The 26,346-nt window shown below is 45.1% G+C and overlaps 1 protein-coding gene across 2 annotated transcripts in view; it reads left to right on the top strand.

The window, feature by feature from the left end:
• The window catches only part of gnao1b (guanine nucleotide binding protein (G protein), alpha activating activity polypeptide O, b), a 283,425-nt gene that overhangs the window by 246,755 nt on the left and 10,324 nt on the right, over nt 1-26,346 (top strand). Inside the window, exons 6-8 of one of the 2 annotated variants that reach the window (XM_038806936.1) lie at nt 2,590-2,719; nt 12,134-12,287; nt 16,688-21,175. In XM_038806936.1, coding sequence (XP_038662864.1) covers nt 2,590-2,719; nt 12,134-12,287; nt 16,688-16,875 — 472 coding nt within the window. In that variant the 3' untranslated portion in view covers nt 16,876-21,175. Of the gene's footprint in view, nt 1-2,589; nt 2,720-12,133; nt 12,288-16,687; nt 21,176-24,469; nt 24,624-26,346 lie in introns of those variants that run through there. The other variant, XM_038806935.1, reaches the window with a different exon arrangement.

Here is a 26,346-nt window from a genome sequence, read left to right on the forward strand (position 1 = left end):
TCTTCCAAAACTCATTGCATTTCTGCCTTTCTGGGCTCCACCCAGCAATTACCTCATCTCCCCAAGCTGAAAAATAAATAAACTTTGCAGGCTTCAAAAGCACATTATTCCCCAGGGCCTCCCCCATTCAAAACACATTCCTCTAGTCAATTTCACCTGTTTCCCAGAAGCAAAACAAAATCATTTTTAAAAACATGACCATTGCAGTGAAACAAACTATATTCCCAGACTTTTAACCCTTAAATTGTCCCACTATTTTGAAACCAATATTCCTAAAATCTTCCAGTCGTCACAAGAGGACATGCACACACCATTAAAATATGGACACTGTCTACACTGCTTGTAACTGACTCCAGGCAAAACAGTCTAAATAAAAGTTCAAGTAAAAGCCGTGCAAATTTTATTGTGGGAAAAATACCTTCCTAATCATGCAGCTGTTCTACATGCATGCTTTCCTCACCAGCCGTGGCAATCATTGCGAGGGTACACTTTGAGAATGCCTGGGTGTTGTTATCCCACTGAGAGGCCTGGTCCTAGCCTACACTGGTTGCATTGAGATGTTGATGCAATTGTCTTGCTACAACTGGAAGCCAAAAAAAACAAATTCAAGGGCAATAAATTACAACCCCAATAAATCTATTGTCTTTTTTTTAGCCCCGGGTCACTGTCCGTGTGGAGTTTGCACACTCTCCCCATGTCTGCGTGGGTTTCACCCCCACAACCCAAAGATGTGCCGGTTAGGTGGATTGGCCACGCTAAATTGCCCCTTAATTGGAAAAGAATTATGGGGTACTCTAAATTTATATACTTTTTTTAACTATTGTCTTTTTCCAAGCAGAGGGATGCTGCACTGAAAGAGATGTGGCAGGTGAATTTTAAACTAATTCTATAAACAAATGCCTGAGGGCTGCAAAGCTTTCTTCCTGGAGGCAGTGATTCAGCCTGGAAATATCCTCTGCCTTTTTCTGGGTGGTATGCAGACACCTCTATCTGGTAATATAACTAGTACCCATGAACTTTTTTCCCAGACCTATATCTAGCATTTATTATCATGTTCCTGGGCACAGTATGTGGTATCTAGGGCTGCTATCTTGGGCTCAGTATGTGGGCTACTATCAATTTACGTATGATGACTACCACTTTTGTATGTAACTGCGTAGCAAGTAACCTGTATCTATTGTATATATTGGGATTACGCCCATGTTTTTATATCTCAGGGTCATTTGGTTATTGTATTTATGAAGTTAGGCCGATGTATATTAATTTTGAATTATCTAAGTACATGAGGAGGTTTTGCCACTGTGATTATGGATCAGAAGAGGGATATAGTCCCCCAGAGAGTATATACTTGAAGTTATTCCTACTGAGCATCAATCATAGTGAGATCAGGAAAGCTAGTCTCAATCAATCAAGCTGATCTTTAACATCACATGATCTCACCAAGATGATTAGCTTCTTCAAAGTTCCATTATTGTCACCTACCCTGTCAGTTCACAGTTCTGTTCTCTGGGTTTCCACATAGTCTTATCCCAGCCCACACTCATTTTGTCACCTTCCAAGATGCCAACCTTGTGTCATATGCTTACCCACTGCAGTTGCCTCACTGAAATATATGCTGTTACGTAGGGCCATTCTTTCATTGCCCTGGGTGCTACCCACTGTCCACTTTGCACAGCACGGTGAATTCCAAAAACAACAGTTTCTACTTCAGTGCCTCTTGTCAGTACGGGACTGTGGACTGTAAGCTCCAATTGATGAAGGGATATTTTGTTACGGCTGGAAGAGATGCACAGCACAGAAACAGGGCATTGTGTGCAACTGGTCTATGCCAGTGCTTATACTCTATGTTGAGCCTCTTCCGATTCCCTCTCTTCTAACCCTATCAGCACAACCTTTTATATCTTGCTCATCCAGCTTCCCCTTAAATGCAACTGTGCTATTTGCCTCAGATGCTCTCTGTTGCAGCAAGTTCCACATTTGCACCACATTGAGTATGATAATAATAACAATAATAATAATCGCTTATTGTCACAAGTAGGCTTCAATGAAGTTACTGTGAAAAGCCCCTAGTCACCACATTCCAGCGCCTGTTTCGGGGAGGCCGGTACGGGAATTGAACCCGCGCTGCTGGCCTTGTTCTGCATTACAAGAAAGGTTTCCCCAATATTCCTTACTGGATTTATTACTGACAGTCTTATCATTCTGATCCTGGGTTTTGGATTCTCCCATAAATATATTTTATACACTTACCCTATCAAACCCTGTGCATGTTGGCTCCTGCCCCACAGATTGTATGCAGCTGACTGCTACAAATAGCGTGCCTCACTAGCCAATCCTGCTTGTTGGCCTCCTCAGCCAAGATCAGAAACGCCACATAAAGGGAATTGCGATCACAAGGACAGGTACTACTGCTCCATGTAGGACAGCATGGGAATGACACGATATCACCTCTAGGTGTTTAGTCTTGTGGACAGTTAGGAAAGTCAGGCTGAATGTTGTGGTTGCTATCTGTCAGTTCCACATCCCATAGCTGAATGGTTTGTCAGTCACCAGGCCTTATTTAAATAAAATGTTATATTTTCTTCACAGGCTGTTTGATGTGGGAGGCCAACGGTCAGAGAGAAAGAAATGGATCCACTGCTTTGAAGATGTGACAGCGATTATTTTCTGTGTGGCACTGAGTGGCTATGATCAGGTGCTCCATGAGGATGAGACCACGGTGAGTAGGGTCCCAGGAGATGGAGTAAGCCGGATAATTGGCGTGGGGACTGCCTGGCAAATTATTGAATGATTGTTTGGTCTCGGTCCTGTAACTGCAGTGTACCAATGAGAGACAGAACCATGGTTTCACTGGTGTGTGCCTGTGGGTGTGGGTGTGTGTGCATATGTGTAAATACATGTTTGTATGCATGTGGTCTGCAGATGGCTGTTCTCAAATAGCTTTGTGCATAAAACTATAGATTAAACCAAGAGGGTCTGAACAGAAGGGAGGGGCAGAACTATGGTTCCGCTTTATCTGCGGTAGTGAGAACATTGAATGATATCATGTGCAATGAAATTTCTCTCATGCTGCATAAAACACAGTGAGAGATGGATTGTTGTCTTTGCTGATGTCCGTGAGATACTGAGCAGATGTGATGTGTTTTGGCTCTTGGGTATTTATTTTATTCCTTACCACAGGGTAGTGCTGCCGAAGTTGAACAGTTTGTGACTGACTCACTAGCTATCATATTGGCTGTACTTTATCATTTGTCGAAAATGGTTTGCTCATCACTATTTATATAAGAGACATTGGCACATTTACTCGTCTTTTCTCTCCATCAGCACCCCCATTTCCCCCCCGCCGCCCCAAAATGGCTTTTTAAAAATGCACTTTTTTTTAAGGGATCTGAAAATATAACAACAGTGTTTAACGTAGAACCAAGCTTTGAGAATAGAAGTGGGGACCTTCCTTGTTTGAGATTTGCTGCTATTATAATCCAGTTCCAGGATTCTCTGACCTGTCCAACCAAGCCATTTAAACCCAAGAGGAAATGACCCTCTGTGCATTTGTAATGGTACATTGTACTCATTCAGGATTTCTGATGCAACAAATGAGATTTCAATGGATGCAAGGCAAGATGTTTAAAAATCTCTGTCATGCATATGTTCATAGGACAAGTCTTGGAAAAGTATATTATCCCAAAACAATTTCATAGCCTCTGTCATGTGTCCCCTCTTCCTTTAAAACCATTCTGTACTGTTGGCTAATTGTTAGGATTGTATCAATGTTAAGCGGGACATTAACTAATGACTTTTGCTTCCTAGCAAGTGTTCAACTCGATATATACCAACACTCCTTCCTTTAGGAGTAATCAAAAGCAGTGTGATTATGTGTATTGATGTGTTCAAATGATGGCACACCCCTGGATGTTTTTGTATTCTGGAGTTGGGCAGATGGTTGTTGTCAAAGTTTCAACCAGGTTTTGCCAAACTGCAACTGTAATGTGTCAGGAACCATTGATGCAGGAATGTCACTATAGGGTTGCCCCCAGCAGAATCCTGAATCTGGCCTGAACGTACAAGGGCATAAGACCCTTCTGAGCCATATGAATTACTACAGAATGTTGCTTCAGTGATTCCCACCAGTGACTCCGCTGATTTGTCAAAAAGCGATACAACTTAATACAAGGCTGCGTCTAACACTGCCCATGTATATCCTCAATAACCATTACTTTGATTTATTGAATATACAATCACTATATTTTCATCTTAGTGCACAGTGCAATCAGTAGTAAATAGGTGAAGGGATAACAAGGTGTTGCAATGTTTCAGTCTTGCTAGCAATCATAATGGCCCTGTGTGGACTACCTTAAAATGTGTCTGTAACTTGCTATACAGTAGTTTTTGTAATAGTGAAACATCACCAATACTACAACACAGGCAGAGTCACAGACAGCAATACTCGTTCAATAACTATTTAATTTGATTTAATTGAACAATTAATTTTGCATAAATCCACAGGACAACACAACAGTGATGGGGGCATGTTAAGACTATTGTATTCCATGAGGTATGTCACCATACTACATCAGTAACAAAATATAGCCAATAAAAAGCGCTCTATATAATTTTGTAAAAGTAGATTCCAAACCATACTTAGGATTTAGTAGTAACCCTTGTGAGGATATATATGAATCCCAAAAAAGGCAGGATTGATTATATTTTCTTTCCCTATAGGATAGTGGGGGGCATATGGAGCATACTCCCAAAGAAGCTAGTTAATTTGAGTTCATTTGACACCTATGAAGGGATCTCCGAATCAATACTGTTGAAAAAAGTGATTGCGGTGGAGGCAGAATCTATGGGTGCAATCTTCCAGCCTCGTTACACTCGTCTCAAGCGTAACGAGGCCGGTGAATAGCAGAAGTCAAAAACGGGAACCACGCCAGGCGCCAAACAGTTTGCGATGCAACCATCCCGCTGCCCTATGCGAAATTGGAATCTCACCGTAGAGTGACTAGAAACCAATTATCACCATTTAAGCCCCATTTCCATACAATTAACGAGAGCCACCTGTCATCCACCGGTCTCCTGACATTCACCGACTTCCCCAGCAAGTGCTCACGCTGGCCCCGATTAGTACCCCTTTTTAAAAACCTGAACCTGATGGAAGGGATTCCATGGGCAGCCGAGGTGGGGAGTAGCCATCTTTGCTCACAGGCAAAGAGACCTGGGGTGCTGGACTTGCCACCCCAGTGCTCGGCGGGGGTTGGGGAACCCTCATTAGAGGTGGGCCGCCATGGAAGAGTAGGGCGAGGCTCTCGGGGGGGCAACTGGGGGGGGGGGGGTATTGGCTCACGGCACCACCATACCAACCCCTGGATCCTAACGCCATTCTGGGGGCAACCACTGTCCCTGTCCATCTGCCCCATCAGTCACCTATAACCCCCACCGACTGCTGAGGCCTCTAGTTGCACAGCCGAAGGCAATCGTTAATAAGGAATTGGCAATCGTGGTTATAATAATGATCTTTTTATAATCTTTATAGTCACAAGTAGACTTACATCACTGCAATGCAGTTACTGTGAAAAGCCCCTAGTCGCCACATTCCGGTGCCTGTTCGGGTACACTGAGGGAGAATTCAGAATGTCTAAATTACCTACAGTGAGCATTTGACACATGCCAATTGGATTTTGTGGGTAAACAGACCATTTAGTAAAGCACGTGGGAGTCATTGCCTATCATTCCGATTGCACCTTGACGCCTGGACACTGCGTGGGACTCAACACCACACACCCAGCAGCCAACATCCGAATACCCAGGGGATAGCAGACAGCTCCCAGAACATGACCACAGCTGGAGGGTGGGTGGGTGCCACGGGGAGAGACAGGCAAATGGTCCAGGGTGTCAGCCCGCATTGCGGAAGAAAGTGACAGAGGCATCGTAATGTTTGTGTAAAAAGTTGTTTAATGTGCTGTACAATACCCCATTTCCAAAAGTGCCCCCCCCCCCCCCCCCCCGGCCCCCAGCCTCTACCCACTCCCTACCTAACCCCTACCCCCTACCCCGGTGCCCTCAGTGATGCTCAATGTGCCTGGCCCTCCTAGCTCTACCGCTATGGCTTAGTTTTTCCCCAGGATGCACATCTGAGGTGGAGGTAGCCAGCTGCTTACCTCATCCCGTGGCCTTCAATGCCCTTGGTAGGTATCCTCTGGGGCCGGAGGGCCCCAGCTCACTTGTCGGTGGCACATGCACAGCCGTGCCACCCTGTCATGTGCTGATCCCGAGTTGCGGCTTCATCAGGGGGGTGCAACTCGGGAGTGCTGGTGGCCGCCGTTGCTGCCCCATGGGACAGGCCCTGGTTGGCACTCAGCGGACCCGCCTCCCGATCGCTGCCCAAGGGTCCTGGGTTCACCTTGGGATGGAGGGGCAGCAGTTTAGAGCCCCAGCTGCCCCTGCATCATCTGGTGGTTCCACCATCTTGTCGAAGCCCTTGGTGATGCTCTTCAGTGAATGGGACACATCCCCCAGTGTCCGGGCCATGCTCTGCAGTGCCTCAGCCATGCCCACCTGCGACTAGGAGAAGCTCTACAGCACCTCAGCCATTCCCATCTGAGAGCGGGACATGTCCCGCAAAATCCCATCAAGGTCGGCCTGGTGCTGGGTGACATCCCCCAGTGAGGCAGACATACTGCTGAGACCCTCAGCCATGGCCATCACTGACTGCGTGACGCTTTCGACACCTTCACTCATTGCCGGTGCCATTTCCCACGTCCTTAGCCTCAGGGACGCCTCCAAGTGGCTATGGATCTGCTGGAGTGACGCTGACATCTCCCTCTGAAAGTCCAGGTTGGTCTCTATCATCCCCATCAGCCCTGGGTAACTCTGTTCCAGAGGTTAAGCATAAAGCTGGAACCGAGATGGGTCCAGGGATCCAGCAGACCTCCAACTGGTGACTCGCATGTAGGTTCCTGCCTCCACCAGACATACATCAGCAGCAGTGTGGTGCTCACCAGATTGTGCCCCAGAGGCTTGGCCACTAACATTTCCCACCAAGGTGTCTATCCGCGCTGGTGGAGGGTGGGGACGACAGCTGTGCTGTACAACAGTTGCACCCTCTGAGCTCTCCTCCGAGGTGTTCTCCTCAGAGTAGGAGAGGGGGCCACCCCGGATGGCCGATGCCGTCGGCTGTGGTCGGTGGAAGGGATGGGTCAGTCAGTAAGGCAATCACTACTCGCGTTTGACAGGTCCTCCGGTGATGAAGGGGGAGGGTTGGGGGTCACTTTGGGGGATGCTCCTTTGGGGTGTGAGGCGTTGGTGTCTATTCACTCGTGTTGCCTGGTGTAGGTCATTAACCTTCATCCGACACTGGAGGACAGTCCTGCTGGTCACACTGCCCGAGCTGACTGCTGCCGCCACCTCGTCCCAGACAGCACTGGCTGCCTTATGGCTCACCGTCCGGGGCCTTTGGGGGAACAGGACATCCTTCCTGGCCTCCACCGCGTCCAGGAGCCTCCCCTGGTCAGCATCCCTGAATCTTGGGCCGGTCTCCCCGGCGCCATTGTTGCGAGCTGGCTGAAGGCTGAAGGCTGAGCAAGTGCAGCTATAAGTTTCTGCTCGGTGATTCTGCATTGTCGCGCGTCCTGCAACACAGAATCGCCCAGCAGAAACTTATAGCCAAGTTCCGCAAACATGAGTGCGGCCTCAACCGGGACCTGGGATTCATGTCGCATTATATTCATCCCCCACCATCTGGTCAGGCATGCGAAATCCTACCAACTGTCCCGGCTTGAGACAATTCACAGCTCTTTAACCTGGGGTTACCCCTATCTCTGGATCTGTAAAGACTGAATTACCTGCAAATGCTCGCTTTCTAAGCATGGTCTGGCATTTTTGAATTTGTCTATATATATGTTTCTGGAACATACCTCTTCATTCACCTGAGGAAGGAGCAGTGCTCTGAAAGCTAGTGTTTGAAACAAACATGTTGGACTTTAACCTGGTGTGGTAAGACTTCTTACTGAACTCAAAGGAGTCAGACAAATTTTGTCAAATACAAATCACAGCCATTCTGGGTCACTAAATCCAACAGATGGAAATACCTCCTCGAGGTTCTGGAACGGTTTGGCTAGGAGCAGGATTCACTGCCTGGGTGAGGCTCCTGTACAACGCTCCCAATGCAAGTGTCCAAACTAACACTAGCAGCTCTGAATACTTCCAGCTACAGAGAGGAACAAGACAGGGCTGCCCCCTGTCCCCACTCTTGTTCGCGCTAGCGATCGAACCCCTGGCGATAGCCCTATGGCACGCAAAAAGCTGGAAGGGAATCCGGAGAAGAGACAGAGAGCACAGAGTCTCACTCTATGCAGATAACCTGATCTTCTATGTCTCGAAGCCACAGGAGGGACTGAAGGCAATACTGCAAATACTGAAAGAGTTTGGAACCTTCTCGGGCTACAAACTTAACCTGGGCAAAAGCGAGACATTCCCAGTGAACCCAAAAAGGGGAGGGACAGAGCTGAAGGGCTCCCGTTTAAAACAGCCCAGAACAGATTCCGTTACCTGGGGATCCAAATAGCCAGAGACTGGACACAGATCCACAAGTGGAACCTGACCAGCCTGGTGGAGGAAGTAAGAAAAGACCTTCAAAGGTGGGACTCACACCCACTCTCCCTGGCGGGGAGAGTGCAGACGATCAAGTTGAACGTACTGCCAAGGTTCCTCTTCCTGTTTAGATCCATCCCAATCTTCATCCCCAAGGCATTTTTCCACAATGTAGACAGGTTAATCATGGTGTTTGTGTTGGGTGGGGGGGGGGGGGGGGGGGGGGGGGGGAGAGGAGAACCTGAGAATTCCCAAACTGACACAGCGAAGAGGGAAAGTCAGAGGGGGCCTGGCTCCACCGAACCTACAATACTACCACTGGGCAGCAACGGCAGAAAAAGTGAGGGGATGGGTACAAGAACCCGATACAGATTGGATACAAATGGAGGAGGCATCCTGTAAAGGATGCCTCCGGGCCCTGGCCACAGCAGCACTCCCATCCTCCTCAACAAGGTACACAATGAGCCTAGTGGTAGCAGCCATGCTGAGAACTTGGACCCTTAAGACAGCATTTTGGGATAACCAAAATGTCCCCTATGGCCCCCATCTGCAGCAATCCCCCCAGCCATGCTAGATACCACCTTCAAAAGATGGAGGTGGGACGGGGGCACACTGACGGTCGGGGACTTCTGCGTAGGGCGCAGACTGGCGACACTGACGAAGAAGTGGAAACTAGCAAAAGGACAGGAATTGAGACACCTCCAAATAAAGCACTTCCTCCGCAAAGAGACAGTAGGGTACCCCGGGGCCCCAGAAAGCACACTATTAGGGGACCTGATACGACAAGCAGCGAGAAGGGGGGACTATGTGGGAAAATATACGGACAGCTACTGGACAGAGCCCGAACACCAATGGACGGGACCAGACGAAAATGGGAGGACAAACTGGGGACAGAGGTAGGATGGAGACTCTGGAGCGAAGCACTGAGCAGGGTGAGCCCCACCAACTCCTGGGCAAGGCTAAGCCTAATGCAGCTCAAAGTGGTGCACAGAGCGCACTTGACCAGAACCCGAATGAGCAGGTTCTTCCCAGGGTGGAGGACAAATGTGAGCAATGCCAGAGGGGCCCGGCCAACCACACCCACATGTTTTGGGCTTGACCCAAGCTTGCTGGGTTCTGGACAGCCTTCTCCGAGGCAATGTGGGGGTGAGGTGGCAATATTCGGGGTAACGGAGCAGCGAGAGCTACACATGGGGAAGAGGGCCAACGCCCTGGCTTTCACGTCCCTAATCGCACGCCAGAGAATCCTGCTCGGCTGGCGATCTGCAGCACCACCCACAGCTGCAGACTGGCTCGCTGACCTTTCGGAATTTCTCCACCTGGAGACAATCAAGTACGCCACCCGAGGGTCAGAGGAAGGCTTCCTGGATACTTGGGGGCAGTTCGTCGGCCTGTTCCAAAACCTGTCTGAGGCCAGCGACGAGGAGTAAGCCAGGGGAAAAAAAGATGAAGAACCAAAGGACTGTGCAACCCGGGGTTGGGGGGGGGTGGGGAGGTAGAAAAATGGGGAAACCACCAACGGGGATGGGGTGGGAGGAAGGGGGGGATATAATAGACCGATCCAGAGGGCAGCAAAATGTATGTAGCAATTAGTAAAATGAAGGACAAAACAAACCTCTCTATAAAATAAAGCAAATTAGCGCAGGCAAGAAAAATGTAATGTATATAAGTAATAACTGTTCATAAATATGAGAAAAGCTGATAAAAAGATTTTCTTTTAAAAAATGACCCCTATGGTCACAGGTTAAAAGTATATTATAATTAGATATCCAGCCAATTTAATGATATCATTAATAGATGAACAGAAGTATTAATGACCATTCATTCGTCTGATAAATGGGAAAGGGGAAAGTCTGGGTTAGTAAAATGCTGAAAATCAGACCTAAAAGACCTGTTAACACCTGACAAGAAAGGTTAAGATTTCCTACTTCTTTAAAAAGGTGTGATCGTACACATTATTATGTGTAATAATGTATTAATTACACATTATTCATGTGTAATTAATATCCCCAAATTGTTTCAGCATTCAAATTGACAGGAAGGTCTGATAATGTTATCTTTCTTCACATCACTTAGTGATTTAGTTCAGCCCTTACAGCAAGCGTCTGACTGAAAGAATCCATTTCTACATTGAGCTGCTCTTCAAATCTTTTCTCCTTGGATTGTTGATTCGTCAGGTGCACAAACGTTCTGTTCAAGTAAACAGATCATTGGAATGTGAGACGGGTAGCTTTTCCTCATTGCGATTTAAGTGACGGTGTTTGTAGTGGATGGTATGTGCAAGAGTAAAATAGACCTTTGCTTTCCTATGTGATGAACACAAGGTGGCAACACTGAAGTAAAGTGGTGCCAATACTTTGTAGCTCAGCCAATCATTGAATGGTACAGCTGAAACTGTAAAACTGTTTTTTTTAGTCGTACTGATAATCTCTAGAAGTAAAATGCAATCAAATGTTCTATTTGTGTGAACTTTCAATGGTTACAGGCTAAATTCCACTCTATTCATTATGTAAAGAGACGCCCATCTGGGGTATGCTGCATTGATGCTAGTGATATTTTTTTGGATTGCACTGTGACATTACAGTGTGCCTTCAATGCCGTGTGACCATCCCATGACTTTGGGTGTGCTTCATCCTCCTTTTGTCTGCTCTCTGGTATCACGTCCCTGGGGAAAGGAGGCACCCTTCCAGCTCCAGCCTCACGCTACAGCCTCATGACACCATTCCGCCACCGGCTGACTGTTGCAAACAAAATGCTAATAATGAGATTTTCAGACACCAACCCAAATTGGCAGGTATGAAGCTTCTCTTGACCAAGAATTGAAAACAGCAGTGTGACCTCTGGCCTGGACCTTTTGTTGAGCGAGCTCCTCCCACCGCCATATGCCATGTTGAAGATGTACGAGTCTTTTCTAAAAAAAAATTCTTGTTTTTCACTTTGCCTCAACATATGCCCTGTAAAATGCAATGCATCTTTTTTACGCTTTCCATGCATTTGGTAGCCATTGTTTTAGCTCCAGACAAATGTCTTCATGACTTGACATTGGGGTGTTCAAAAGGCAACAGACTTCTTAATCTATCAGTTCCATCACTCCAGCCGATCAAAATCTATCTTTTAAGCCATTGCAGCTACTAAAAACAAAACGATCATGGCAAAGACTCAAAGGTCAGGAAGAGGTCAATCACCGTCTGTTTTCAAGTCCGGATTAATTCAAGGATCTCTTGACATCCTTGGTTAATGTATCCAGTTAATGTTTTCCACTGCTGTGGTTGCATGGATTCTGAGCCTAGAAATAGAAAAAGGCAGCAAGTCTTCAGCTCTAGTTCCAAATACATGCATGGTGCATGATTTATACCGTAAAATAAAATGATTTGTTTTAAGTAGATGAACTTGTAACATTATGTGAAAAATGTTGGTAGTGTTGACCTTTTGTAATTAACCCTGGATTTAATATAAAAATGGTAAAGTTAGATCTGAGCTGTCAAGATAGAATTGCTATGGTTTGATGCTAAGTGCATGCCATAACAAAGGGCATTCTTTGTTTCAGAATCGCATGCATGAGTCGTTGAAGTTATTCGACAGTATCTGTAACAACAAATGGTTTACAGATACTTCCATCATCCTCTTTCTCAACAAGAAGGACATATTTGAGGATAAAATTAAGAAATCTCCATTAAAGATCTGCTTCCCTGAGTACACAGGTAACTAGGTTACCTCCGCATGTATTGGGGTGAATGGGAAGGGAGCACACAAGCCTGGCAATTGGATTCATTTGGTCATTACTTTCGAAATTCTATGGCTTGAACATGCATTCTTTGAAAGTTAACATATTGAGGCTTTGTACTCTCGATGTTCAAGAGGGTTAATTTCAAGGCACTTGTGTCTGGAAATACAACAAGAATGTGGTTTATTTATGAGCGAGGAAAGTGAGGAGACGTTTTAATATTCTAGGAAATGACAGGACATGGGTCCATCAACAGAACGCAAAATAGATTTTGCCCTCTTCTCACTCACTCCCCTTCAAGTAGTAGGAGAAAATGATGCTAGTTATGATACAAGTAATTCCCAATTCCTCTTGATAATTTAGTGGGAATTCAGTTGGAAGTGTTAGAAAGTGTAAGCAGCATTCAAGATAAGGTGGGCAAGTTTTTAAGCAGATTGGAGATTTAGTTAAACATAAAAAGTTACATTTTGAAGGAAAACTTGAACCATCTTCTCCATGATGAGGGACACTTCAGAGGATGTTGGGGCACTGCACTGTCAACTTTCAGGTGTGATGTCAAACCCAAGCCCCATCAGGAGGTAGTGAAATATCTCAAACATGCCCAAAGAAGAGCTTTTTAGGTGTGGTGGCTAATATTTGTCTTTCAATCTACATGATAAAGAACTGATCATCTAGCCATTAATTTAGCTGTTGGAGCTTTCTTTGTGTAGTTTGATAGCTGTGTTTCTCTACATTACAACCATAACTACGGGAGCTATTTAGTGGTCGCATTGCACTTAAGCGAGAGCGTGATGAGGCTGTTAAATAGTGGGAGAGGCCAAAAACGCGAAGAGTGCCCGGTGCCGATCCGTGCATGATCTAACCAGCCCGCTCCCCTTGGCAAAATCCGGATTTCGCTTAGCGTGGCAAGAAACTAATATTCACCACTTAAGGCCAATCTCCATACAATTAAAATGTGAAACTGGTGGAGGGGCTACTGCGGGGACCCGAGTTGGCGGCACGGTAGCACAGTGGTTAGCAATGTTGCTTCACAGCTGCAGGGTCGATTCCTGGCTTGGGTTACTGTCTGTGTGGAGTCTGCACATTCTCCCTGTGTCTACTTGGGTTTCTTCCGGGTGCTCCAGTTTCCTCCCACAACCCAAAGATGTGCAGATTAGGTGGATTGGCCATGCTAACTTGTCCTTAGTATCCAAAAAAGGTTAGGAGGGGTTACGGGGATAGGGTGGAGGTGTGGTCTTATGTAGGGTATTCTTTCCAAGGGCCGGTGCATACTCAATGGGCCGAATGGCCACCTTCTGCACTGTAAATTCTATGATTTTATGTGTAGCCATCTTTGCTCACAGGCAAAGACTCCGGGGGCAGTGGGTTTGAAGGGGTGGGGGAAGAACCCGGGGGAAAGCCTTGGTCAGGGTGGGCCACCGTGAGCGGTGGGGGTCACAGAGCAAGGGGGTTGGTCGCCTATTGTCTCGGCTGGGGGGCTGTAATCGCCTGCGGGTCCGCCATGCCAACCCCTGGGTGTGTATACCTGTTCCGGGGGCAATCTTAGTCCCTGTCTGTCCCACTGACCACCCACGACTCCCACTGACCGCAGAGACCCCTGGCTGCGTGGCTTAAGGCTATTGCTAATTGGGAATTGGCAAGTGTAGTTAAGTGAGCACCTCACAATTCCCAAATGGATCCCCGTGGGTAGACATGCCATGTAGTATATAGGGGGTTATTTCCTAGCGTCCCAATCATACTGTGATGCCTGGACACTGTGCTTGAACACTGCAGGAAACAACATCATAGACGCAGTGTCCAACATCCGACGACATAGGGGCTTGGCCCCAGCACCGGGGATATTACCACAGCTGGAGGGTGGGTGAGTGCACCGGGTAGAGGCACTGCGCCCAGTCCAGGTAACGTTACATGCGGGTGTCTGGAGTACAGGGTGTGGAGTCCGGTGAGCAGGGGACCCCGCTACAGCCGGGGCTCCGTGGCAGGGTGTGCCAATGGTGGGGCAGGGCGGATGGGCAGCAATGTTGGGCGGTCTGGAGAGCCCCGGGGTGGAAGATACCATTGGTTATCGGTCTCTCCCCCTCTCCCAATTCCTTACAGGCATTTTACAGTATAGACGATATTTTGGACACTTGCCTAGTGGTGCTGCTAGCATGCCAGCCGGCTAGACGGTGAAGAAGGTGGTGGCGGCAGCGCGACAAAGGCTTGAGGTGCTGGGCCCCAGCTGGGTCCTGCAATCCAGCAGATCTCCGACTGCTATCGCACCTGGCTATTCCTGCCTCCACCTGATGTGCATCAGAAACTGTGTGCTACTTACCACATTGTGCCCCAGAAGTATGACCACTACCATTGCCCACAGATATGAGTGTCTCTGTGCTGGTGGAGAGTGGGGATGGCAGCTGTGCCGCGACTATTATGGTGGCATCCTCTGAGCTCTCCCAAGAGGTGTTCTCATGGGAGGTGGGGGGTGGGGACCACCCCTGATGGGCTGGAGGTCCGATGGGAGAATGAACACATGGTCAATGGGAGGGATAGGTCAGTCTGCATGGCATTAACAACACGCATTTGAAAGGTCATATGGGTGGTGGCCGGAGGATCCTTGCCTCTGCGACGTGCGTCGACCTCCATATTGGTGACCAATCTGTTTTCGGCCACTTCCATATCCTCCAGGGCCTGTTCTTCATACGAGCCGAGGACTCTGATGTCCCGCACCCTACAGCCTGTCTGGACCCTCACTCATCGGTTGTGGGCCTACTTCACATGCAGTGACACAGGGCCTTCGATAGAGTCGAATGGAATGAAATACCTCCTCAGGGTCCTGGAACAGGGGAGGCGGGGTGGGGGGGGATTGCTTTTGGGGCCTCGGAGATCGGGATGTCCAAATCTCTTGCTACAAAGGGGAGTTCCAGCGAGTGGAGCACCCTATTGTAAAAAAAACAGGGCTATATACGGCCTCAGCCGCACATTTCCCATTCTGGCCCCTTATTCAATTCAAGTCACGTTGAATGGTCATTTATTTCTCGGCACTGCAAGTGCCGGGAAACACGCGGCTAAACGTGCTCGCTAGGGGAATTTGTTCCCTTTCGGGAAGATCGCGCCCTTAGTCACTTTTTTGTGCCCTGAGGAGCTCTCACCGATTTAGCCCACACTTCAAATTTTTTTCATCACTGGGGAGCTGAGTTTATGGGTCCTTGTCGCCCCTCACCCATGAGCATCACCCCCCACACACACACAAAATGAGCATTACCCCACACACCCCCAAGTGAGGACACCCCTCAAATGGGTCCCAGCGGAGCCCCTCTCCAGGACCCACCCAATCTCCCAGAGGCCCCTTCTTAACTGCCCTGCATCAACCCACCCTTAGGTTTAAGGCCTACTTACATGAGTGGGGCTTGGTCGGGTTCTTCGAGAGACTTGGGTAGACCCCACAAGGCGACATGGCAGTCGGGAAGCCGGTAGGAGGCTTCACCTGGGATCTACTGGCTGGGACGCGACATGACCAGTAAATTGTGCCCCAAATTTTACCTCTAAAATATGTTTTTTAAGCTCAGCCTCCACCCTTTTTTATTAGGAGAACACCTTGCATTGCTGCTTATATTGACAGTTCAACTCTTGACATCATCCCTAACATTGCCCCTACAAAAAAATGAAGCATGATTTTAGTGATAAGAGTGCATTCAGCTAGTACCTTTCACATGGAAAAACATTCCAAGGTGCTCCACAGAAACATAATCAGTGTCATTTATAACGTAGGTTCCAGATTTTTGTTTTAATGGGATTTAGTCCTTCAGTTGCAGCCAGTGTCCTAGCTTGGTTGCATTTTACTGTTACTGTAGGCTTCTGGTACATTGCTGAAGTAGACAACTTTCATGTGTCACTCTAAACAATGATTTTTGGTAGCTTACCATCACACTAGGATCCTGTTCTCAGCCAGTTTCATATTTTTAACCATTTAACTAGGATTGCAGCAATCTCCCAATCTCGTACCATGAACTGACAGAGGTGTGGCAGAGCCCATGGAGAAACGATTTCAATCCCCGTCTGTGCCATTCCTGCAGGATTTCCCTCCCAGAGTCAACAGCGGGAAATCGGGTAAACCCCACACTCTGCAGAAATTAAACCCCATGAGTTTATTACCAGGCAGGGTGTTTGTAGTATCCCGGCAAAGGCTTTTGGAAGCTTCTTGGGGATAATTTTACAAAGAAGCAGAACAGAAACTGAGAGATCACTGAATGCTTTGGCCCTGTTACTCACGGTTTTAAAATGTTTGATCTGAAAGGGCCGGTGTCTGTCACTAGATGAGGTATTGCTCAGAGGAAGGAGAACAACCTCAAATATTGCTGATGCTATCTTTTTTCTGTGTTTGTCTCTCTCTTTTAGGCCCCAACATGTTTGCTGAAGCTGTTTCTTACATTCAGTCCCAATATGAGACCAAGAACAAGTCAGCGAACAAGGAGATCTACACACACATCACCTGTGCCACTGATACCAATAACATCCAGTTTGTTTTTGATGCAGTAACCGATGTGATTATTGCTAACAACCTGCGAGGGTGCGGACTGTACTAGAGTCAGTCAGGCACTGTAAAGGTGGCATTTTTGGAGACAATTCTGCCGTTGTTTTTACATTAGATAAAAACAATACAGCCTGTTGTGCAGCTGTTGCTTGGTCACAGAGCAGAATTGGACAGATTTTATCTTCACTTGTGTACACATATGGGCCAGGCAGATGGACGTACACACATACTCCAATGCGCACATCATGGTCTTTGGAATGCAGTTGTAATGTCACTTTTGCATTGAATATTTTTAAGCGGGCCTCAATGTGTAAGCGGCAGTATAACTCAGGAGATTACTGACAGTAGTACAATCAAGAAGTGAGAGTCCCCTCCAGGAGGCCATCTCATGTTATAAGAACATAAGAACTAGGAGCAGGAGTAGGCCATCTGGCCCCTCGAGCCTGCTCCGCCATTCAATTAGATCATGGCTGATCTTTTGTGGACTCAGCTCCACTTTCCGGCCCAAACACCATAACCCTTAATCCCTTTATTCTTCAAAAAACTATCTATCTTTACCTTAAAAACATGTAATGAAGGAGCCTCAACTGCTATAAGAACATAAGAACTAGGAGCAGGAGTAGGCCATCAGTAAGTGTTGATTGAAGTTTGCATCAAATTCAGCATAACTCCACCCTTAATGGCACTGAACCATTCACTCATTCACAACCATTCACATTGTTAGTCATGCATGCACACAAACCCAGCTCTAACACTCAGAATACGTACTGATACGAATCACACACTGCGCATGCATGTGCATTTCACTTTGCAGTTGATATTGGTCAGTCCTGCACTCTCCCTCTCCCTTTTCTTCATGATGTTTCAGTTTGACTAAATTTACCCTTGGGATCCCTTTATCTGAAAAGTTCATCTTTTATTAAAATTATATTTCACAACTTAAAGTTTGAAATGAAAATGAAAATTGCTTATTGTCACGAGTAGGCTTCAATGAAGTTACTGTGAAAAGCCCCTAGTCGCCACATTCCGGCGCCTGTCTGGGGAGGCTGGTACGGGAATCGAACCATGCTGCTGGCCTGCTTGGTCTGATTTAAAAGCCAGCAATTTAGCCTAGTGAGCTAAACCCGCCCCTCTTCAGTTTAAGAGTTTATACTCTTCAGTTGCATTTCAGTTTGATGGAGAAGTAGTTGTCTTTTAGGTTTTTCTTGGTGTAGTTACTGAAATTCAAAATGTGATTTACTTGGGAAGAGTTTGCATAAGGATTGTTGGCCTTGTGTTAAGAGCGATGAGCTCGGGGTTGTGTCTATATCCATGACTAGACCCATGTTGTCTGGTCCATGTGCGCCCGTGTTGTCTGTTCAGTGTGGGCTCATGTTCTCTGGTCAGTGTAGGTCCAGGTTGTCTGGTCTATGTGGGCTCATATTTGGTCCGTGTGGGCACATGTTGTCTGGTCAGGTGTCTGTTAGCCCGAGGTACCTTAGCTTCCCGTGCTCCTTATTGACATGTGGTAGTTGTGGGCAGAGCAAATAAGTATTAAGACACTATGTGAAGACTGACCATGGGTTTGTCCTCTTCAGACTGATTGATTGATATTTATTATCACATGAACCAAAGTACAGTGGAAAGTATTTTTCTGCGGCCAAGGGAACGTACACAGTACTTACATAGTAGACAAAAGAATAATCAACAGAGTACATTGACAGTGGTACATCAAGAAATAATGATTGGAGAGCAGCATAGGGCATCGTGATTGTGCACCCACTGATGTTGGAACCTATTAACAGTTGATGTTTGTTATATCCACATTGTTGGTCAATCAGCGGTACTGAGGCTCATTTCCAAAACTTTGATTGCAATCATACAGGAGGCCAATTGGCGCATCATGTCGCTAGTTCGATGGCAAAACATGCAGTTTTTCTTGATAGCAAATCAAACTGGAAAATATTCAAAATATTAAATAATAGTCCTTTCAAATAATTCACAATTGTAATTTCTTGAAAACGGAGCTTGTGTGTGCGTGAAGTAGAGATCCACAAACATTAAAAGTATTTATCATAAATCAAAATATATACTAAATACGACAATGTTATTAAAAGCTGAAATAATGTATTACAATAAAATACAGGTGGCATTAAAATTAAGTAGAATTTAGTGATTGGTTGTTTATTGGATGCTGATCTTTAATATTGTGTTTGGGAGGTTTGCTGTTATGTTGAGTATTGCACAGTTTCCCTCCCTCAGTCGCAGAGCAAGTCTCCTTATTTCTGGCATTATTCCACGTGCCGCTGTATCACTTATGATAGTGCAAAGGCTCCTGCCTGGGTTACTGGTTGGCTGAGGGAGAAAGATTCAGAAATGACTTTCTTCTTTGTTCCGGAGAACAGTGGGACACGCTTCTGTCCCTGTGAGAATTAGCAGGGTCCCACCACAAACTTATGGACATAGAGCTTTTGGTATATTCGCTGTTTTATATTCGCTGTTTAACATAGCTCTTCCACTTGAGATTTACAGATGTTTCCTTTGCCTGCTGTATAATTCCAGCTGGGTGTTTATTTGCCCATCAGGAGAGGTGATAGACAACACCGTATCATGCCAGTCAAGTAGATAGAGGAAGGCAAGGCTGAGACAGTGTTTCTTAGTCTTTTCATTGAAGGACAGACTAGTGAATGGAATAGTGCCTGATCTCTCTACAATCATGGAGACCTGAGTAGTTCACTCTCTCTGACAATGTATGAGGTATTGAGTTAATCACTGCAATAACTGACAACACATAACCAAGGGTAGCATTAGAGAATGAACAACCACGGTGGCGCAGTGGTTAGCACTGCTGCCTCACGGCACTGAGGACCCGGTTTCAATCCCGGCCCCGGGTCACTATCTGTGTGGAGCTAGCACATTCGCCCTGTTTTTGAGTGGGTCTCACCCCCACAACCCAAAGATGTGCAGGCTAGATTGATTGGCCACGCTAAATTGCCCCTTAATTGGAAATAAAAAGAATTTTTAATTTTTTTTTATTTAAAAAAAAGAGAATAAACAACCAGGCTTGACTCCTGAGAGTGTCACCTCTCATTACGAACCAGAAGTGTTGAGCTAACAGACAGGCCTATACAGGGAAACTTGTTACACAGGAGAATTTATGATAGGAGCCTGGTTGTGACAGTATTTGATCACCTCAAATTGCTGGACTTAAAGAAAGTGTATATAGCAAGTGAATAGTAATATGTATATGACATGGGGTGAAATGGTGTAGGTACCAGAGCACACCTAGACATACAGTGTTGTTGAATACTATATTTATATTGGTAGTATACATAAACCCAGGTAATGTCAGAACTGGTTCATGGTAAAAGTATCAGCCATTGTCGCCCAGGAATCTTGGGTGCCATTCATTTACTGGAAACAGAGCTGATATTGATGGCTTTGGAGTGATTAGTATGGTATTGGACCCTGTAGGAGTTGTAGGTTTTGACTACAAATGGAATTTGGCAGTAAGGCATTATTCCTGTTCTAGGGGTCGACTTCCACTCTGTATCCTGGAATAACGATAGGGTCTGGTGCTAACGGGTGGGACCTGTACTGGGCTCTCTATCAAAACAAATATCAATGCAAATCCCCAAATGATTTCTCTGCAAAGAACCATGGTTTATGGGAAATACACCTGTCCTCTTTCTGCAGTTGGGATGCAAGAATTTGTGGTTTACTGGCACCCTTGCTATTTTGAATGCTAATTTATTCAGTGATGTTTGGTTGTTGTTCCCTTTGTGGAGAGATTCTGTTGTTCCGGTGGTTGTTGCTGCTTGCATGTTGCAGTTGCACTGTCGGTATTAGTGTGAGTCTTCAACGCTACCTTCTAGCTTCGAACCACGCTTGCAGGTCTGCCAATTGCTGTGATGGTTTTGAAGGCCAATTGTGCTCTCTTGCCATTGAAAATCAGCACACTGGCTCTGTACTATACTGGTATTCCTTTCCAAAGTATTAACCACTTCTTGAGTGATGTCTACTCAGTTCCAGAACACAAATAGGAGCGAGTGCTTCAGGTAAGTGAACCGTGTGGAACACAAGTAAACTTTTGACCAAAACCTAGTCCTAAGGGAGTCCTTACTCCTACCATATGTGTCAGCATTCAGTGGCTATCTCTAGTCACCTTTCTGTGTAGGATTAGGAACTGTAATACAAATTTGAGTGACGGCTCAGACTAACCTAGTGCTTTATTACACGTGAATGAGGTTGTACATCAGTCATTTTGTAACAAAGTATCTGTCTGTTTATATGGTAGATTACGTCATTATTTATTTCTGTTCTTAATGTATTTATTAGTAAGATGTCAATAAAGTGCCAGCGCTTTCCTAGTATGTGTTTGCCTCTTCTTTGTGTCTGTCCTAATGATGCTGAGTGCGTTCTTTCACTCATTCTTAGATTCTTAGGTGAGGAATCCATTCAGACTTCTTGCTCCAATTTTCAGATTTAAGGAGTCAAAGCAGAAAAGTGGAATAAGTCTTGGTCCTCATTTTTCTTCAGAATGTCTTTTAATGTTTCACTTTACATGCAAGTTCCAATGAATGACTGACCATCATTACTGCCCCAAACTGGGATAATTTGCTCTTCTCTCTAGTTTAGTTTCCAATAGCAATATCATTTACCAACATGTAACTTGGATATACAGTGAGCAATGTAGGTTCCATTACTTTTCACTCCACAAGCTTAACATTTAATTTAGTTGTCTTTTTTCCACAGGACCTGGGCTTCAATACATTCCTGAATCAGTCTGTACAGCAAACCTTTGTGCATAACGTCTGTGACTAACTGACAGGGGGTCATATGATTGTAGTTAATCAGAGCCTGTGAGTTCCCTACTACCCCAACCGTCACCAGCTCCGCATTTTTAGGTGGAATGGGGTGTAGGAGTGAAGTCTTCATGTGATAGATAATGAACGTGATGAACGTCTTAGCAGTGTAACTGTACATTCTGGGCTGCAGTGTGTTAATGCAAAGGCATCCGCATCCAACTTTTCCCCTTGTATGTCAGCTCCTCAGTCTTCTCTATTTGCCAGGTAGATCCTGTGATCAAATTAGGTCTGCCTTTTGTCTTGACACTGATTAATAAAAAATGAAAATACTGAAAAAAGAAGTAGATTTAGCATCTGGATTCAACCTGGATTTCAGGCCAGAGTCCAGGAGCACAACACAATCTGCCATGGTTTCAACTCCAAATATGCCCCCAACTCACTTTTAAAATATCAGTGCTGGCATTACACAGAAGGATTCTCAGAACAACTCATTCACTCAGTGCATTTTTCCTGCATCTACACATTGATCTTTACCCCTTTCAGATGTTTTTGATCAACTTTGAGTGTGTATTATGCAGACACCCCCCCCCCCCCCCCCCCATTCCAGTTCTTGTTTGCACGTCAATTCGCTCCCTAGTGCTATGTTCCAAATACAGTTTTTTTTTAATAAATGTATTTTATTACAAATATATATAAACAAGAACAGTAACATCAGCAACAACACATTCATAGTGCACATGACTCGGACAAGGATGAGTGTTTTATTTTGTGGGGTGGCTGACGACTGTGAGAAATGCGGGCAGGGGGCCGGGCAAACCATGCGCACATATTCTGGGGCTGTGAGAAGCTGGAAAGGTACTGGGAAGCGGTAAATAGGACTTGTCCAAAATTATAGGGGTAGAGGTCAGCCAATGGTGGTGATCTTTGGGGTATCGGAAATGCCAGAGCTGGTGGAGAAGAGCAGTTGTGTGGCCAAATACAGTTCTTTCCTCAGTCTCTGGCATGTATGAACCCGGGAGTGGGCCAGACTTTGTAGGAAAGTTATGATGATGACTTACTTGTATCACTTCTTGAGCAGTTTGATTTAGAAATCCCTCGGTAGCCTTGTTGCCACAGGTGTTTGAGTGCTCCAGTCAGGATGGCCTTGTGCAGTACTGTTTGCTTGTAGTAGCACATGTGAGAATCACATAGGAACCCTCTACATGTACACTGTAAACTGAGTTCAATTGTATACCCGCCATAATTTATTTAAGAGAATGTGTCTGGTGTTGGATTTTCATGTGTCGGATATCTTAGATAATTGAGGGGAAAAGAATACATCCAAGTTATGTTTTGTGATGTCTATGATATGTGTACTCAATAAGGTACCTACCTTTATACAGCCTGCACTATAGCTCTGAGTTATTGACAAGACCTTCTTGAATGGATGAACTAAAAAGTTAATGTGATTGGTCTGTATTTATTTGGTAAAATTGTTTTCACCTGTAACGTTAGTTTGTACTTTCACAACAATTTTAGCATTTATACCAGTGGGTGGATTCACATTCCAGAGAATGTGAACACTTTTTCTGTTTTTGCAAGGTCATCTCCGATTCTCTTTGTAACCATCACTGAAAAGTAAATAGAAAGAGGGCTTGCCAATGAGTTTATGAAATAGTACAAATCTCTCATCTATACATCTGACCTCTAGACTTCAAAGTTTCCTGCTTTCTTTCTTTGTGGCCTTGTGTAGCCATAGTGCCTCTCCTGAGCAATCTCAGTGCAGGGCCTCGTGAGCATTTCAGAGGCATAGGTGAAAGAATTTGAGTTGATGGGTTTCAGTTTTGTGGGCCAGGATGTTCCATTCTTGCCGCAGTGGGTTCTTCCGTGGCAAATGTAGCGAGCCATTCAAATATCCATTGACTTTGTTGCAACTGATGATTCTCTTCCTCCCTTCATGTATTATTTGCAATTATGTGCAACAAGCTTAGTAATGGTTGTTGTGGACCTCTTTCTCCGTACCCTGTGCCGTGCGCCCACTTGGGTCCTGTGACATTTTAACATGGGAAGATTTGTGTAAATTGTATAGACTCATCATGCGTGTGATCAAATTTATAGCTCAAGATGAGATTTATGAGAATGGTTGCAGGGATGAGGTACTTTAGATACATGGATAGATTAGAAAAGCTGGGACTGTCTTGTTGGACAAGGGAAGGTTGAGGGGAAATTTGATAAAAGTGTTTCAAATCATGAGCAGTCTGGACAGAGTAGATATGGAGAAACTGTTTCCATTGGCAGAAGGGTCGGGAACCAGAGGGCATGATATAAGGCGAATGGCAAAAGAACTAAAGATGACAGGTAAACGTTTTTATGCCCAGGATGGTTAGGCTCTGGAATGCATTACCTGCAACAGATTCAATTGTAGCTTTCAAAAGGAAATTAGATAATTGTCTGAATTGCAAACAATTGCAAGGCTATGGGGAAAAGGCAGGGGAGCGGGACTAACTGATTTACTCTTGCAGAGAGCCAACACGGATCAACAAGCCCAAAAGCTCCTGTGCTTAATAATTCTACTCTTAAACCTATAAAGGTCATCAGCAAAGGGCTAAACGGATAAAAGAGTTTTGAGAATGATCAATAGCGAATGCTGAAAGTTTTAGGTGATGGAATGTAAGTGAGTGTGAGTGAGTGAGTGTGTATACTGCCGTTTGTGTCTGTCCATCTAAACATTGGACTGTCTGTACTTATTTGAAAGCTTACTTGTATCTAATATCTTTTTGGCTCATGTTTATTAACTACACTCGTTCATACAGTTTCCCCTTTCTGATGCTAACGAATCCTCCTTCTTTCTCTTTCTTCTTTCCCTTTCCCTTGCTACAGAACCGCATGCACGAGTCTCTTATGCTGTTTGATTCCATCTGTAATAATAAGTTCTTCATCGACACCTCCATTATTCTTTTCCTCAACAAGAAAGACTTGTTTGCTGAGAAGATCAAGAAGTCGGCTCTTACAATCTGCTTCCCTGAGTACACAGGTAGGAGTTTTAATGAATTAAACTTTTCTTCCTCTCATCTTTCTCAGCAGCGACTCCCTCTCTGTGCATATTTGTGTGTGCATTTGGCTTTGTCCAATCATTTACTCTCTTAACTAACACCTTTCCATTTCAAGGTTGCAGGGTACATGTCACTAGAAGTCTCTGACCTGTTAACCACAGATCTGTGTGCGTGTGTGTGTGTATGCATGAACGATGGAGCATTGATGGCTGTAAAATATGCTGGGAGGGAGGAGGGTCATTTGCAGATTTGTGCTGCTATAATATTTTAAAGGCTCTGGGAATAAATATTAACCCCATTCGGCACTGTAAAACAGGTGAAGGTTGTTGTAGATTGTTCTACATCTCATTGACTTAATAAGAATAGTAATCAAGTTGCCAATTGGTCATCAATCATTTTGTATTGTTACAGTTTGAAATCAACCACTTTCTATGAATATCACTCTTTAAACACTTCAATGATCTCAATTGGGTTGTGCTGGGTTTATGAACCTTTCATTACACTGCACCTGTAATCTTTCAATATTAGTTCAGGAACAAAGTACAGTCTGCAATTAAGTCAAAAAATGTAAACAAGAGTCTCCTTTGAGACATCTGCAGTAGCATTAATGCACATATATATGTCATTTAATAACCATTTATTGTCTATCTGTTGCTTCTGTAACTTTGAGTATATCCTGGTTTTAAGCTATGTATCTGTGCATCAATATATAAATACCGTGATGTCACAAGGGGCTGGAGATTGAGATAGGCAGGGTGGAGTTCACTCAGTTCAATTGCTCACACAGTCATCCAGAAACAAAGGAAAAGGAATGTTATTTAAAGGTCTTCAGATACTCAGCAAAACAAAAAAGTAAGGAAATGAACATCTAGCTCTTCTGAGCCTAATGTTGCACGCCATATATCCCTATTTAAACCTGGACGGCTAATCTATTTCCCAGGGAAAACTCAACATAGTATAGAACAGCAACTGTTCTTCAAGGGGACACAGCAGAAGCAAGGTCATAATGTGGACAAAGAAGGTCAGATTACCAGAGCGGATTCCATACAGGCCAAATTTGAATCCAAATCAGGGTTTTCATAGAGTCCAAGTCAACAGCAAAACACAAAACAATTCTTCACTTGCCAAGGCACCTTTCTCATCTTCACCAAATTGGCTTCCACACCTAACAGGACTCGGTGCTTTATGGGCCAGGGTTTAGAGAACCCCAAAGTGTATCATGGAGTTCACCTGACCCATAACTTTTAATAGATTGTGGTATGGGGAGCACACGGCCCACTCTACAGGTGTGGTACAGCAGAAATGGAAAAGTACTTTTTAAAGCAAAACAATGTTTATTCTATGAACTCAAGTTAACCTTTTTAAAACATACAGTGAGAATCTTAGCAGCCATTAATTCAAATTCAAATCCAAAGAATACAACACGAAGTAATCCTTTAAGCTTTCCTTTTAACATCGATAAGACTTAAAACACCTTTTACCAGAAGCACATCAGGTTAAAGTCACAACTGTTATTAGTTTTAAATCACCAAGATCGATTTACAGTCTTTAGATTATGGAGAGAGACTCTAATACACCTTCTGGCTGTGACTGCAGCTATCCAGCTCTGAAAACGTCCCAAAAACACACCCTGCAGCAAACAGCCTAAAACAAAACTAAAAAGCTGACAGACAGCCCAGCTCCACCCACTCTCTGACATCACTG

Source organism: Scyliorhinus canicula, chromosome 9, assembly GCF_902713615.1.
Source record: "Scyliorhinus canicula chromosome 9, sScyCan1.1, whole genome shotgun sequence".
In the NCBI taxonomy this organism is placed as follows: domain Eukaryota; kingdom Metazoa; phylum Chordata; class Chondrichthyes; order Carcharhiniformes; family Scyliorhinidae; genus Scyliorhinus; species Scyliorhinus canicula.